General features: G+C 40.2%; 1 protein-coding gene across 4 annotated transcripts in view; it reads right to left on the reverse strand.

The window, feature by feature from the left end:
* The window catches only part of PRDM10 (PR/SET domain 10), a 98,589-nt gene that overhangs the window by 58,889 nt on the left and 25,806 nt on the right, over nucleotides 1–13,894 (reverse strand). For 3 of the 4 annotated variants that reach the window (XM_042957908.1, XM_042957906.1, XM_042957907.1), the window contains 2 exons: nucleotides 4,339–4,550; nucleotides 1,930–2,094 (listed from right to left, as the gene is read on the reverse strand). In XM_042957908.1, coding sequence (XP_042813842.1) covers nucleotides 1,930–2,094; nucleotides 4,339–4,431 — 258 coding nt within the window. In that variant the 5' untranslated portion in view covers nucleotides 4,432–4,550. The remainder of the gene's footprint in view (nucleotides 1–1,929; nucleotides 2,095–4,338; nucleotides 4,551–13,894) is intronic. The other variant, XM_007082685.3, reaches the window with a different exon arrangement.

A 13,894-nucleotide genomic window follows, 5' to 3' on the forward strand; every position in this document is an offset into this window, starting at 1 on the left:
AATTCTTGACAGGCTTTGTTCCCATGTAGCTAGTAATAATCCTTCATTAATAAAGAAGATAAAGATAGTAATCGTACTTTTAGCTAAAGCCTTTCATTCAGAGGGCTCCAAAGAGATTGTATAAGTTAACCATCTCAACTAGCTAACATACTGGACAATTTTACTCTTAAGCAAAATCTCTCTTGAGGTTGAATGTCAGCACTAATTAAAAGGGTATGTCACAGAAACGTAAAAGACATGGCATGAACAAGAGTGCATACGTTCACACATGACACTATACATCACAGGAGGAGACTCGTGATTAAGCGAAAATGGATAGAGACACAGACACACAGAAAACTAGTATATACACAAGGATATCTTTCAAACACAATGCATGCTCATTAGCAAAAAAGAACGAGAAGGAAAATAAGTTGAATTTAATGTTCCACAGATTCATCCCTGGATAAAGCCAGTAAAATCATAATTTTGAAAAGTTCTCATTATAAACACATAATAATTTGGGTCATGATACAACAAAGCTAACTAGAGAAGGAAAATCTTCAAAGTTATTTTAGCCAGGGCACCACAAAAAATCACCAATCCAGAAAAGTTTTCTTTCCTCTAATTTGTTCAAGCCTTTAGCAAACCTAGGGGAATAAGAACTGTAGTTGAGTTTTGATTCCAGAGGTACACATAGGAGAATTTCAGCCAGTTGTAAGATTTCTTAGACTTGATATTTAAAACTTATCGTTAAGTCAGGGGGGCACCAGCCTGGCTCAGTCAGAAAAACAGGTGACTCTTGATCTCAGGGTTGTGAGTTCAAGCCCCACCTTGGGTGTAGAGATTACTAAATTTAAATAAACTGAAAAAAATTATCATAAGTCAAACATCTAATTTTTCTAGTAAGTCAGACATTTGTACTTCTCTTCATAATCAGACATTTAGTAACATAGTAATAAACTAAAGTTGGGCTCTTTACATAAACTATATGACCTTATTTTAACATAGTTATGTGACTAAAATGCAGCAGAAGCATTCTGAAAGTACCATCTGACTATTAGGTGATTTCACCTTCATATAAATTTGAAAGGTATTAATTAGGTGGGCCCTGTTTCTTCTTGAGAGTGACTAGAGTCTCTTGATTAAATATTGGATGAGGGTAAATTTTTATTACCAGGATTCTACTATAAAAGTATGGAACTTTTTTGTAAATACATTTAGAAGTGCTCTGTGCATTCTAAAGTGGTAACATACAAACTAACAATTAAATATTTGTGGGGGTTTGGGGGTTTTTTTGTTGTTTTTTTTTTAAGATTCTATTTTCAAGTAATCTCTATACCCATTATGGGGCTCTAACTCACAATCCCAAGATCAAGAGTCACATGCTTTTCCAGCTGAGCCAGCCAGGTGCCCACCCGTGTATATATATGTGTCATGCATTTGGAAACTAACACCCCAAGTCACTGAGAAAAAAATGAAATAAAAGTAATTCTAATTTGCAGCATTTACCTTTGCTTCCATCGCAGTTCTACAAATCAGTAAATTAATAAATAGTAGTTAATAAGCTAGTAGGACTTTTTGCTTACATATTTAACTGAAATAGTCTGTATGGTTTTCACTGATCTGTCTTTGATTAAGCTATACGAAACTAAATGCCATTTTTGACCTGGTTCTTGATACAAAGAAAAGTAACAAGTTGAGAGTCAATAGTGACTGGGACAAGAACTCATGGGAAGGCAGTGCTCTAACTCATCACATTTAATTTAAATAAACAAAGCACATCTTCCTCTGCCAAGATAGTTATAAGCTCCTGAAGAGCACAAATCTTATCTGAAGCATATCATACATCACCACACCTAGCACAGTGACTGGCAGAGAATGAACACAGAAGTCACTGGTGAATTAACCAATTAACAAACGAACTACAAACAATAATCCTTCACATGCCTGTGCAGCTTCCACAGGATGGATGTACACCAGCGTATGCTCAGGACCGTCCACTGAAGCGTAGGAGGCACCATCTGCCGTGTATACCACCTGCTGGGGTGGACGAACCTGGTCATCAGTGTAGACAATCTGAGCCACAGTTCCAGCGTCAGGAACAAAGTGCACCTGGGGCAAAAAGCAGCAAGTAGGTAGAAAGTGTCCTTGTAGAACAAAACCAATCTCACAAAGCTGTATGGCTGACCAAGCACAGTACACGGTTGTATTTCTAAAACATCCCCAATGAAAGAAGAATTGATACACCTTCATCTACACTATTAGTGACTTGGAGACAGGATCCAATGACCTTGTTGTCAGATCATTTACTGCTTTATATTAAGCAACTGATATAAATCTCTCTTTGCCTCGAATGTCCAATGCAGACATCTCTTTTGGGGAGTCCTGAGGGGGCAGTTAGCTAAACCTGGAAATGTGACTGAAGATTCCTGGTTGTCGATATGACCAAAATACAAAATACAAATTATTCTGTAATATAAAAAAATGTCAACTCAAAAGCCAATGGCTCTCAACACATCATAAATATCATGCTTTATAACTAACAGTGCCTTTCGGGAGACACATTAACACAAGGTCACTTTCTTTCCTACATGTTTTTTCACAATCCAAGTCTATATGGACACATGTCAGTGACCGTTTGCTACATCAGTGAGTGTAACTGAACTCTTCCTTGCCAGTAAGGAAATTCTAATCAAGCACTTTCAAGGGGTTTTGGAAAACTACTGCAGTTATCACCAAGGTAAGTAATTTTCTATCTACCAAGAACTAAAGCAGAAACTGAATTCTATAAAATGCTTTCTGAGTAGTCAGCTTTGGAGGTTTGAATTCTTGAAGGCTGGAGCTTGGCACATAGCCTGATGCCTGATATTGAAGGTATGGAAGCAGATGGCCAAGTACACATTTTGGGAGAGAAATAATTTATGTGCTGATACTGAAGTTAGGTTGGGATCTTTACTCTTATATCATCTTGGCTTCAGACCTAACTTGTTTTCTTCCAGTGTTCTCCAGTGGAGAATAGTAGATTCCAAAGATGAAATAAGCAAATCTAATCCCCAGAAAGAAACCTGGGGACCAAACAGAATCAAACCATCAGAGAAATAAAACAAACCTCCACTTCTATACTCAGTGATTAGTCCAGTTTCTACACAAATTTGATTGTCTATGAAGATATAATTTGTCTATTGGAAGAATTAAGCTTATAACATATTTGCAGTTTTAAGTGCTACATGATAATTTTGTGACTTTAGATTTGTTCATTAACATCAAAACTTGGTCTCCATCACTCAGCACTTTGCTAAATCAGAGTTCTTGGCTAGGAAAAGAATCAACTGAGAAGGGGGACTTCAATGAGGGGTGTTGAGCTCTACTATCTGGTTACCTACAAATGGGGACCCTGTTTCTGAATGGACTACGTTTTTGTTTATAAACAAAATACACCAAAATACATAGCTACATGAAAGTTGTCTTCAAAATGTTTTCTATGAGAAGCAGCACAGTTTTCTCAGCTATTCCGCTAGAAGCATCACTAGAACGTTTTTTTGTTTGTTTGTTTGTTTTTAAGTATTGAAGATCAACTTTATTTATTGTAACATTTGTCATACTACTTAAGCTAAATGAAATGTGTATATTTAAGGATCTCAATGTTAACTGCCTGATTTTGATTATAATACTAAGGTTATGTAATTTAACAAAACACTGAATTAAAATTGCATATTTATTACAATGCTTAAAAATCAAGTTTTATACTTTGGCCACGTGTGGTTCCATATGACTGCTGACTGTTCCCAAAATTCAAATCCACACCAAAAAAGCAGACATTTGCCTTTGCTAAGAATATTCAAAAGAACATGCAGCTGGCTATGATCACAGTCCAAAAGGCAGTGATCATCCATTATGGCCACATTTTAGTAAGTGACTAACCTCGAAAGAGGTTGACTCAATGGGACCACTTTCAATTAGACCTTTACATTCTGAATTTGAAAGAAAAGAAAAAGCCACTCTACAGACATACTTTGTGCTTCATTACACGTGAAGAATCAAAACCCTATAGGAGATAACATAAAAGAAACACACTACAGTTGGAGGCTTTCAGTGCCAATAACATAAAATACAACAGTGAAACAAAGTATGACGATAAGTTGCAGAAATGGCAGAGAAGCCTGTGGGGGGGGTCACAGAGCTCCTCTAAATCATAGTGACTCACACTGATGGAGCATTCAAAGTGATAAAACCCTCCTTATTCCTCCTGTGCAAGTCCTGTGTGCTGCTCCCTCCCAGCTACTCATCCCTACAGAGAAGCTGCAATTTCTGTAGCTGTCCGCAAACTGTACCCAGCTGAAAAACTGTTATCAGTACCAAGCTGGAAAGGCCACTCTTCACCTGTGCAGCATTCTCTTCATGTTCTGCAGATGTAGACCACACGTGTGAGCTGTCATCTTTGGAATCCATCCTTCCCCCTACTGGACAGCTCCACGTCCAGGGCACCTAGAACAGCACAGGGTGGGGGACAGTCATCTGTCCACCACGCGCGTGTTCATGAAGGACAGAAAGACCTCTCTGCAACGTGCCTGGAAAGAGAGAGAAAAGGAACCACGTCTTTAAATAGATAAATGCATTTTAGTAAATTGCAGTTTCAACCACAGAGAGAGAGAAAAAAAGAGCTTTGTAAAAGATAACACACCTGGACAAAAAGGTAAAAATGGAGAAATTATTTATAATGATAATACAATGTATTGCATGCTTGCTATGTTCTACACACTCATTAAATAGGTGTAACCCTCATTTAAAATACTGAAGGTCTGGGGGCGCCTGGGTGGCTCAGTTGGTTAAGTGTCCGACTTCAGCTCAGGTCATGATCTCACAGTCTGTGGGTTCAGGCCCCACGTCGGGCTCCGTGCTGACAGCTCAGAGCCTGGAGCCTGCTTCGGATTCTGTCTCCCTCTCTCTGCTCCTCCCCTACTCTCTCTCTCTCTCTATCTCTCTATCTCTCAAAAATAAATAAACCCTCATCAGGGAAATACAAATCAAACCACACTGAGATACTACCTCACGCCGGTCAGAGTGGCTAAAATGAACAAATCAGGAGACTATAGATGCTGGAGAGGATGTAGAGAAACGGGAACCCTCTTGCACTGTTGGTGAGAATGCAAACTGGTGCAGCCACTCTGGAAAACAGTGTGGAGGTTCCTCCAAAAATTAAAAATAGATCTTCCCTATGACCCAGAAATAGCACTGCTAGGGATACAGGAGTGCTGACGCATAGGGGCACTTGTACCCCAAAGTTTATAGCAGTGCTTTCAACAATAGCCAAATTATAGAAAGAGCCTAAATGTCCATCAACTGACAAATGGATAAAGAAATTGTGGTTTATATACACAATGGAATACTACGTGGCAATGAGAAAGAATGAAATATGGCCTTTTGTAACAATGTGGATGGAACTGGAGAGTGTTATGCTAAGTGAAATAAGTCACACAGAGAAAGACAGATACCATATGTTTTCACTCTTATGTGGATCCTGAGAAACTTAACAGAAGACCATGGGGGAGGGGAAGGGGGAAAAAAAGTTACAGAGAGGGAAGGAGGCAAACCGTAAGAGACTCTTAAATATTGAGAACAAACTGAGGGTTGATGGGAGGTGGGGGAGAGGGGAAAGTGGGTGATGGGCATTGAGGAGGGCACCTGTTGGGATGAGCACTGGGTGTTGTATGGAAACCAATTTGACAATAAATTATATAAATAAATAAATAAATAAATAAATAAACAAACAAACATCAAAAAAAATTTTTTTTTAATACTGAAGGTCTGGGGTGCCTGGCTGGCTTCAATAGCAGAGTACACGACTCTTGGTCTTGGGGTCATGAGTTCGAGCCCCATGTTAGGGGTAGGGTTAACTTAAAAAATAAATAAATGAATGAATAAATACCGAAGGTCAACAATGTGGAATAGAGAGGGGAAAAAAGCTAACGGTAGCTCTCTTAGCTCTGCTGATAAGGAGAATGAAGTTCCTGGGTGGTAAACACAGATAAGTGATGGGTTCACATGCACTCCTGAATGCTGCACGGCCCCAGCTCAGCTCTCCCCTGCACACTTGCTTAAACACTGACCTCCTATACCCCCTACTTGAAATGTATAGCAGAATCATAAAAGTCACAAAACAAGGGAAAAATGGCAGGCGAGGAGGGCTGAGTTTTCTGAGTTTTCTGAGTTCACAATTTGGTGAACACAAATGTAGACTGTTTCGCATTTGGTCAATACAGGAGCAATTAATGAACAAATCACAAGCCTTACTAAACATCAACATGCACTAACTCTGCATCTTGAAACCCTATTGTTTTCCAAAATAGGCGTTTTAAGGAAATCAATCTTCTTGGGGTGCCTGGGTTGCTCAGTCACTTAAGTGTCCAACTTCAGCTCAGGTCACGATCTCACAGTCTGAGTTCAAGCCCCACGTCGGGCTCTGTGCTGAGAGCTCTGTGCTGACAGCTCGGAGCTTGGAGCCTGCTTCGGGTTCTGTGACTCCTTCTCTCTCTGCCCCTCCCCTCACACTCAGTGTCTCTCTCTCTCTCTCTCTCTCAAAAATACACATTTAAAAATTTTCTTTTAATTAAAAAAAAAAAAGGAAATCAATCTTTCTTTTTCATAATGATAAAACACTGACATATTAAGAATCACGTGAGATTTGCTGTTTAATAGGGCAACTGTGCCTGATATACATCCTCCCACCACCCCATGAAAGTAGCATACGTAAACAGAAAAGGTTAAAACTGCTCAGAACACCATTAAACCAAAGGTAAGGAAGACCAGATTCAGTCAGAATTTTCCCCATTATCAATGGAAATAAGCCAAGAAGCACATTCTTAGATTGTACACCCTCCAACCTCTGAACCAGAATAAGACCCAAAGAAGAAAGAAAGAAAAGATGGGAACATCCAATGTCTGGGCCTTACTCCGGAATACAGGAACTGCCACATCCCAACCGCCTGGCAGCCTCTTCTGATCTTCTGAGGAGACTGTTCCTGCTTCATCTCAGCACTGTCAGCCTTACCCCCACAGAAACCACACCCACCACACATAGTCACCCCCCCATACAGCCTACTCTTCTCTCCATCAGAGGGTACTAGAAACAACACCTACATCTACCAACAGGTGCATGTACAAACAAAGGGGTTTGGGGAACTTTCTCATAAATGGAAATATTCTTTATCTTGTATCTATCTAGACTGGTGGGTAGTTACAGAGGGAATACATGTGTCAACAGGGGAGCCTGGATGGCTCAGTTGGTTAAGTGTCTGACTTCAGTTCAGGTCATGATCTCACAGTTTGTGAGATCTAGCCCAGCATCCAGCTCTCTGCTCGGATCTTCTGTCCCCAACCCCCTCTCTGCCCCTCCTTGAGGGTTCTCTCTCTCAAAGTAAATAAATAAACTTAAAAAAAAAAGTCGTCAACCTATTCAATTAAAATATGTGCAAATTAGGCTGGGTGGTTCAGTACTACCGAGAGCAGAGCCTGGGGCCTGCTTCAGATTCTGTGCCTCCCTCTCTCTCTGCCCCTCCCCTGCTCCCTCCCTCCCTCTCTCTCTCTCTGTCTCTCAAAACTAAATAAACATTTAAAAAAAATGTAATATATGTACATTATACCCTAAAAAAGTTTATTATTGTTTTAAAAAAAAGCATACTTTCCTTATATAACAGTGCCATTTAAGCATGTATAAAAAGACATTCAGGGCAAGCTATACAATATGTGGCTTATAAGTCAACAAAGCTGTTATTTTTTTTTTAAGTTTATTTATTTATTTTGAGGGAGTGTGTAAGCACGGGAGGGACAGAGAGAGAGGGAGAGAGAATCCCAAGCAGGCTCCATGCTGTCAGCACAAAGCCCACTGTGGGGCTCAGTCCTACAAACTGTGAGATCATGACCTGAGCCGAAACCAAGAATCAGACATCTAACCAACGGAGCCACCTAGGCACCCCACCTGTTATTTTTTTAAAGGAACAAATACATAAAGAAATCTAGGACTAAATGTTACCAAAGATATAAAGATCTACATGAAGAAAACCATAAAATTGTATAAGAGGATATAAAAGGCTCAGTATTATAAAATCACAAAATGTTCCATACAGGAAATATTTTTTTTTTAATAGTTTGACAGAATAGCTACAAAATGGTAGAAAGAATACCTGTATTTCTTCACTCAGACTCACCAAATGGTAACATTTTACCCCATTTACTTTACCATTCTTTCTTTCTCTCTCCTCCCTCTTTTGCTTTTTACCTGAACTACTTGAGAGTCAGTTGCAGACAATGCCACTTTACTACTAAAATCATAAGTGCCTATTTCCTAAAAATGGGACTTTTTCTCATGGTACTACTATCAAAATCAGGAAGATACAATGTAACAGTGCTATTGCCTAATTTACAGACCTTATTCATATTTTGCTAATTGTCTGTCTAGTTAATGTCTTTTATGGTGAAAGAAACAACTTTCTTTCTGGCCCTGGATCCAATCTGGCATTGTACACAGTGCGTTCAGTTGTCATATCCCCCCATCCCCTCTGATCTGGAACAGTCCCCTAGTCTTTCTTAGCCATCCATGACCTTGACATTTTTGAAATGCACAGGCCATTTATTTTTCAGGCTGTTCCTCAATTTGAGTTTGTCTGATGTTTCTTCATGGTTAGATCCAGGATATGTATTTTTAGCAGGCATACCACAAAAGAGATGCTGTACCCTTCCTATACAGGAATTTGAGATATTTTTCTCAACGCGGTTCATTGATTGCACAAATACGCAAGTACATACTATGCCAGGCACTGGGATGGAGCAAGGACGAAGGCAGGCTTATCCCACACATTCGTGAAACATACACAGCCTTGAAAGCCTTTCTGTATTTGTTTTCATTTCTAGGAAGGTGCTTATTATTTGAAATCCAAATTCAAGACACACAAAAGGTATATAGCAGACAATCTCCCTACCTGGAATCCCTTAACCACTCTACAGAAGTAACCTATATTACCAATCTCTGTCTATCCTTCCACAGATATTTTATGCATGTACAAACAAAAATAGAGGGGTGCCTGCCTGGTGGCTCAGTCAGTAAAGCATGCAATTCTTGATCCCTGGGTTGTGAGTTCAAGCCCCACATTGGACACAGGGCTTGCATACAAGCATGCATGCATACATACATACATACATACATATACTCTCTGCTTCTCCCACCACAAATGACAGCGTACTATTGATTCTATGCAAAGTAACATCTCTTCTAAGTTATGTTTATTCCACATAATGCCCTACCTTTTATATTGTCCCACATCTATATGTTATTTCCTCATTCTTTAGCACAGCTGCATCACTTCATTATATAAATATATTCTAATTCATTTAATCAATCTCTTTTTGATCAACACTTAGGTTATTTCTTTTTTATTATTTTATTTTTTTTACATATATTTATTTTTGAGAAACAGAGTGAGACAAAACATGAGTGGGGAAGGGGCAGAGAGAGAAGGAGACACAGAATCTGAAGCAGGCTCCAGGCTCTTAGCTGTCAGCACAGAGCCTGATACGGGGCTTGAACCCACAAACTGTGAGATCATGACCTGAGCCGAAGTCGGACGCTCAACCGACTAAGCCACCCAGGCGCCCCAACACTTAGGTTATTTCTAATCTTTTCCTATTACAAGCAATACTGTGATAATAACTTGGACACTGTTTTACATTTGTTCAGATCTTGAATTCCTTTGAAGCCTCTGAGGGAAGATGCTGAATCATTTAGAGAGGCTGTCTGACTCGTAAGTTGTTACTAGTTTTCAAATTCCAACCGTGGCACACGGTGAGTGAGGGCACAGGGGACACACAGGGAAAAGTCCTCTGACCTGTGCAGAGGCAGTAGTCAGTACAAGAACACAGTGGTTAAGAGCTTGGGCTCTGGACCTGGATTTGGGTAGCAATTCTGAAACATAACTGACCTCACACAGAACACAGAAGTTCTCTAAATTCCCCTTCCTTCTCTGTAAAATGGGAATCATAAGGTTATTGAGAGAATGACATGATATAATAAATGTGAAGTGCTTATTAACACAATGCCTGCTACATAACACTCACATATTAGCTTTAAAAAAAAAAGGTATTCAATCATGTTTCTATCAAATTGTCTGGCTCTCCAATCTCAACTATTAAGTTCTTACAGGCCAAGGAATGTGTGTGCTCATGAGAGGAACTCCAGATCTGCCATGTGCCAGGTACCCAATAATCTGTATGGAGTGTTCAAAGCAATTCCAGTGTGCTAGGGAAAACAGGACACCTGGTCCCAAATGGGTGCTCAAGAAGGGGCTCAGAGAAGAGGGCACCTGAAGGAAGGAGAGGAGCAGAAAAGCAAAACAGGAAGGGACAGGACATTTGCCCCAGACTGAAACATCTTGTTTCTAATCTTACCCAAATAAGGGAGTAGGCATTACACGGCATAAAACACCAGTAAGCTACACAAGGCAAGGATAAAGGGCAGAAAAAAAGGAAATAACTACTTAGCAGATGTGGAGCAAAACAACGCAATAGTTAATCTACACGTAGGAAAGCTTGCCAGTAAAATTTAGCAACGAGGATGTGAAATACTGCTCACAGTCGCATTTCCCAATAATTTTAGAATACCATTAGCAAATAAAGGAACCCAAGAGGGTGAGAACTCTTTAATTCGGAAAGTGTCCGGAATCCAAAGCAGTCCCTAGAATACTCACTTGGTAGTTCTTGTTCTTTAAAATATAGTTGTAAAACTATTCAGCTTCTGTAGCTACGAAACTACTTAAAACACCAGTGTGACATTCCATAATTACTTACTGTTTAATAAATTGCTCAAGAAAACTAAATTCTAAAGGGTGCCTGACTGGCTCAGTCAGTAGAGCATGTGACTCTTGATCTCAGAGTGGTGGGTTCAAGCCCCACGTTGGGTGTAGAGATTACTTAAAAATAAAATCTTTAGGGGTGCCTAGGTGGCTCAGTCAATTAAGCATCCGACTTCGGCTCAGGTCATGATCTCAAGGTTTGTGAGTTTGAGCTCCGCGTCAGGCTCTGTGCTGACAGCTTGGAGCATGGAGCCTGCTTCGGATTCTGTGTCTCCCTCTCTCTCTCTGCCCCTTCCCCGCTCATGCTCTTTCTCTCTCAAAAATAAACATTTAAAAAAATTTTTAATCAAATCTTTAAGAAAAAAGCCACCTAAATTCTAGACATGACTCCACTACTAAGTAACTTTATATCCCCTAGTATCAGTGTCTCCATTGTAAAATGAGAGTGTAAAGTGGTTTCTAAAGTCTAGTCCTGACTTAAGCTTAGAGGGGAGGGGCATCTGGGTGGCTCAGTCAGTTAAGCATCAGACTCTTGGTCTCTGCTCAGGTCATGATCTCACGATTTGTGCGTTCAAGCCCCTCATTGGGCTCTATGCTGGCGGCTCGGGCCCTGCCTGGGATTTTCTATCCCTTTCTCTCTGCCCCTTCCATGCTCACACCATCTGTCTCTCTCTCTCTCAAACAAATAAATAAAAACTTAAAAGAAAACAGCTTAGAGGGGAAGCAGCAGAGTGCAGAAGAAAATCCACAGAATCCCAATTGAACATCCTGGCTCCCAGACTGGCTCAACTGTTCACAGGTATATAACCTTGGCCAAATCACTTACTGTCTGCCCTCAATATCATCATATGTAAAATGAAGACAGTAATCACCTCCTAGAGTTATTATAAGGGTTACATGATATATGAAAAACTTCTAGGCACAAGATCTAGCACATAGTAGTGTCCAAATATGTCAACTTTTATATCTTACAGATGAGCTATAAGACTTTCAGAATTTTCAAAACATTTCATGTATTTTCTTAAACCCAGCAATTGATCCAATAACATATGCCCTATATACAAATTTCCTGGATAGTAAGTCTTCTCAGATTTGTTTTCCTTTTTTATTTTTAAAACCTTATTTTTTAATATTTTATTTATTTTTTATTTATTATTTTTTGAGAGAGAGAGCCCATGCAAGTGTGGGAGAGGTGCAGAGGAAGAGAGAGAGAGAGAGAGAGGAGAGAGAATCTTAAGCAGGCTCCACTCTCAATGCAGAGCCCAATGTGGGGCTCAATCCCACAACCTGGGGATCAAGACCTGAGCCAAAATCAAGAGTCCAATGCTCAACCAACTGAGCCACCCAGATGTCCCTCCATTTTTATTTATTTTAACTATACAATTCATAGAGTCCTGTTGATCTTTTTTTTTTTAATATTTTATTTTTTTAAGTAGGCTCCTCGCCCAACATGGGACTCGAACTCATGTTCAAGGTCAAGAGTCACACACTCCACTGACTGAGCCAGCTAGGTACCTCCCTTGTTGATCTTGATTTATCTGAGATGGGGAGGAAGAGTCCAGGAACTACTTTAGTGCTGTCCAGCAGCCTGGTGCTGACAGCCTCCTAGCTAGCGATGGACATCCTTCCATTCCTCACCATTGTGCTTCTTCTAAGACCTGAAAGAACTGGTAAACTACACACTACACTTTGTCTAGAAAATTGTCACCCATCTTCCCTGCTTTTACCCATTGTCCAAAATGTATAGATTTCATTTCCAGGAAAATAGGACATGATTGCATCTCTATCCTCTCTCTAAAGACTTTATTCAACAACTATTTATTAAGTACTTAGTATATGCCAGGTACAATTCTGGGTCCTTAAGATCTGGATGGCTCAGTTGTTAGGTGTCCAACTCTTGGTTTCGGCTCAGGTCACAATCTTGTGGTTCATGGGTTCAGCCCCATGTCAGGCTCTGCTCTGATAGCACGGATCTTGCTTGGGATTCTCTGTTTCCCTCTCTGTCTGCCCCTCTCCCACTCATGCATGCTCGCTCTCTCTCTCTCTCTCTCTCTCTCTCTCTCATAAATAAATAAATAAATAAACATAGAAAAAAAAGAAACATCAGTGTATCAAAAACAAAAACAAGGACACCTGCGTGGCTCAGTCGGTTAAGCATCAGACTTCAGCTCAGGTCATGATCTTGTGGTTCGTGAGTTCGAGCCCCACGTCAGGCTGTGTGCTGACAGCTCAGAGCCTGGAGCCTGCTTCGGTTTCTGTGTCTCCCTCTCTCTCTGCCCATCCCCCGTTTGTGCTCTGTCTCTATCTCTCAAAAATAAAAATAAACATTAAAATAAGTAAGTAATCCTTGCCTCCTTGAAGCTTCTAGTCTAGTTATCTTTTCTTGAATAATGTTGTATAGTTGAAAGTATGAACTTTATAATCAGACAAACCTGGGTTCTACTCTCCCAAATCTACCAGGTGCTTAGGAGCTCTGACGTTATAAGCCACACACTGATCCCCAGTTTTCTCATCTGAAAATCCAAATGATCTGCCCAGCATGGTTGTTGTTGGAATTAACAATCTATATTTTGTCAAGCCTATAGTGCATTTTTCCCCACATTTTAACACTTCTGAATCCATTTTACAACTGTTGTGTCCTGTGGTCACTATCTTCCAGGTGGCAGTCAGGATGTGGATGCCACTGCCTGCTTGCGTGTGACCTTGCTCACAGCCATTCATTAGCTCTGTCCTCGCTTCACTGAGTCATGATGTTGTCAACACTGGACACCCTGAGTCTAACTGCCATTTTAAATGTCTTCAAAAAGATTACACTATAATTTGGCATTAAAACTGAAAGGCATGGGAACAGCAGCTGAGCATAAATCTGATTAGGGAAGCAAATATTCATCACTGGGAATGGCCGATAGGACCTGGGGAGACAGTGATGGCAATGAATATGCACTGTTATTACTGGGATACGGGGAACACTAGCCTGCCACAGATCGAGTGAAAAAACACTGGGATTAAAACTCCCAGAATGGGTACTAGCTGCTTGGAGGGGATTCCTGGAGACAGTATGCCTTCTTTTA

Source organism: Panthera tigris, chromosome D1 (genome assembly GCF_018350195.1).
Source record: "Panthera tigris isolate Pti1 chromosome D1, P.tigris_Pti1_mat1.1, whole genome shotgun sequence".
Taxonomy (NCBI): domain Eukaryota; kingdom Metazoa; phylum Chordata; class Mammalia; order Carnivora; family Felidae; genus Panthera; species Panthera tigris.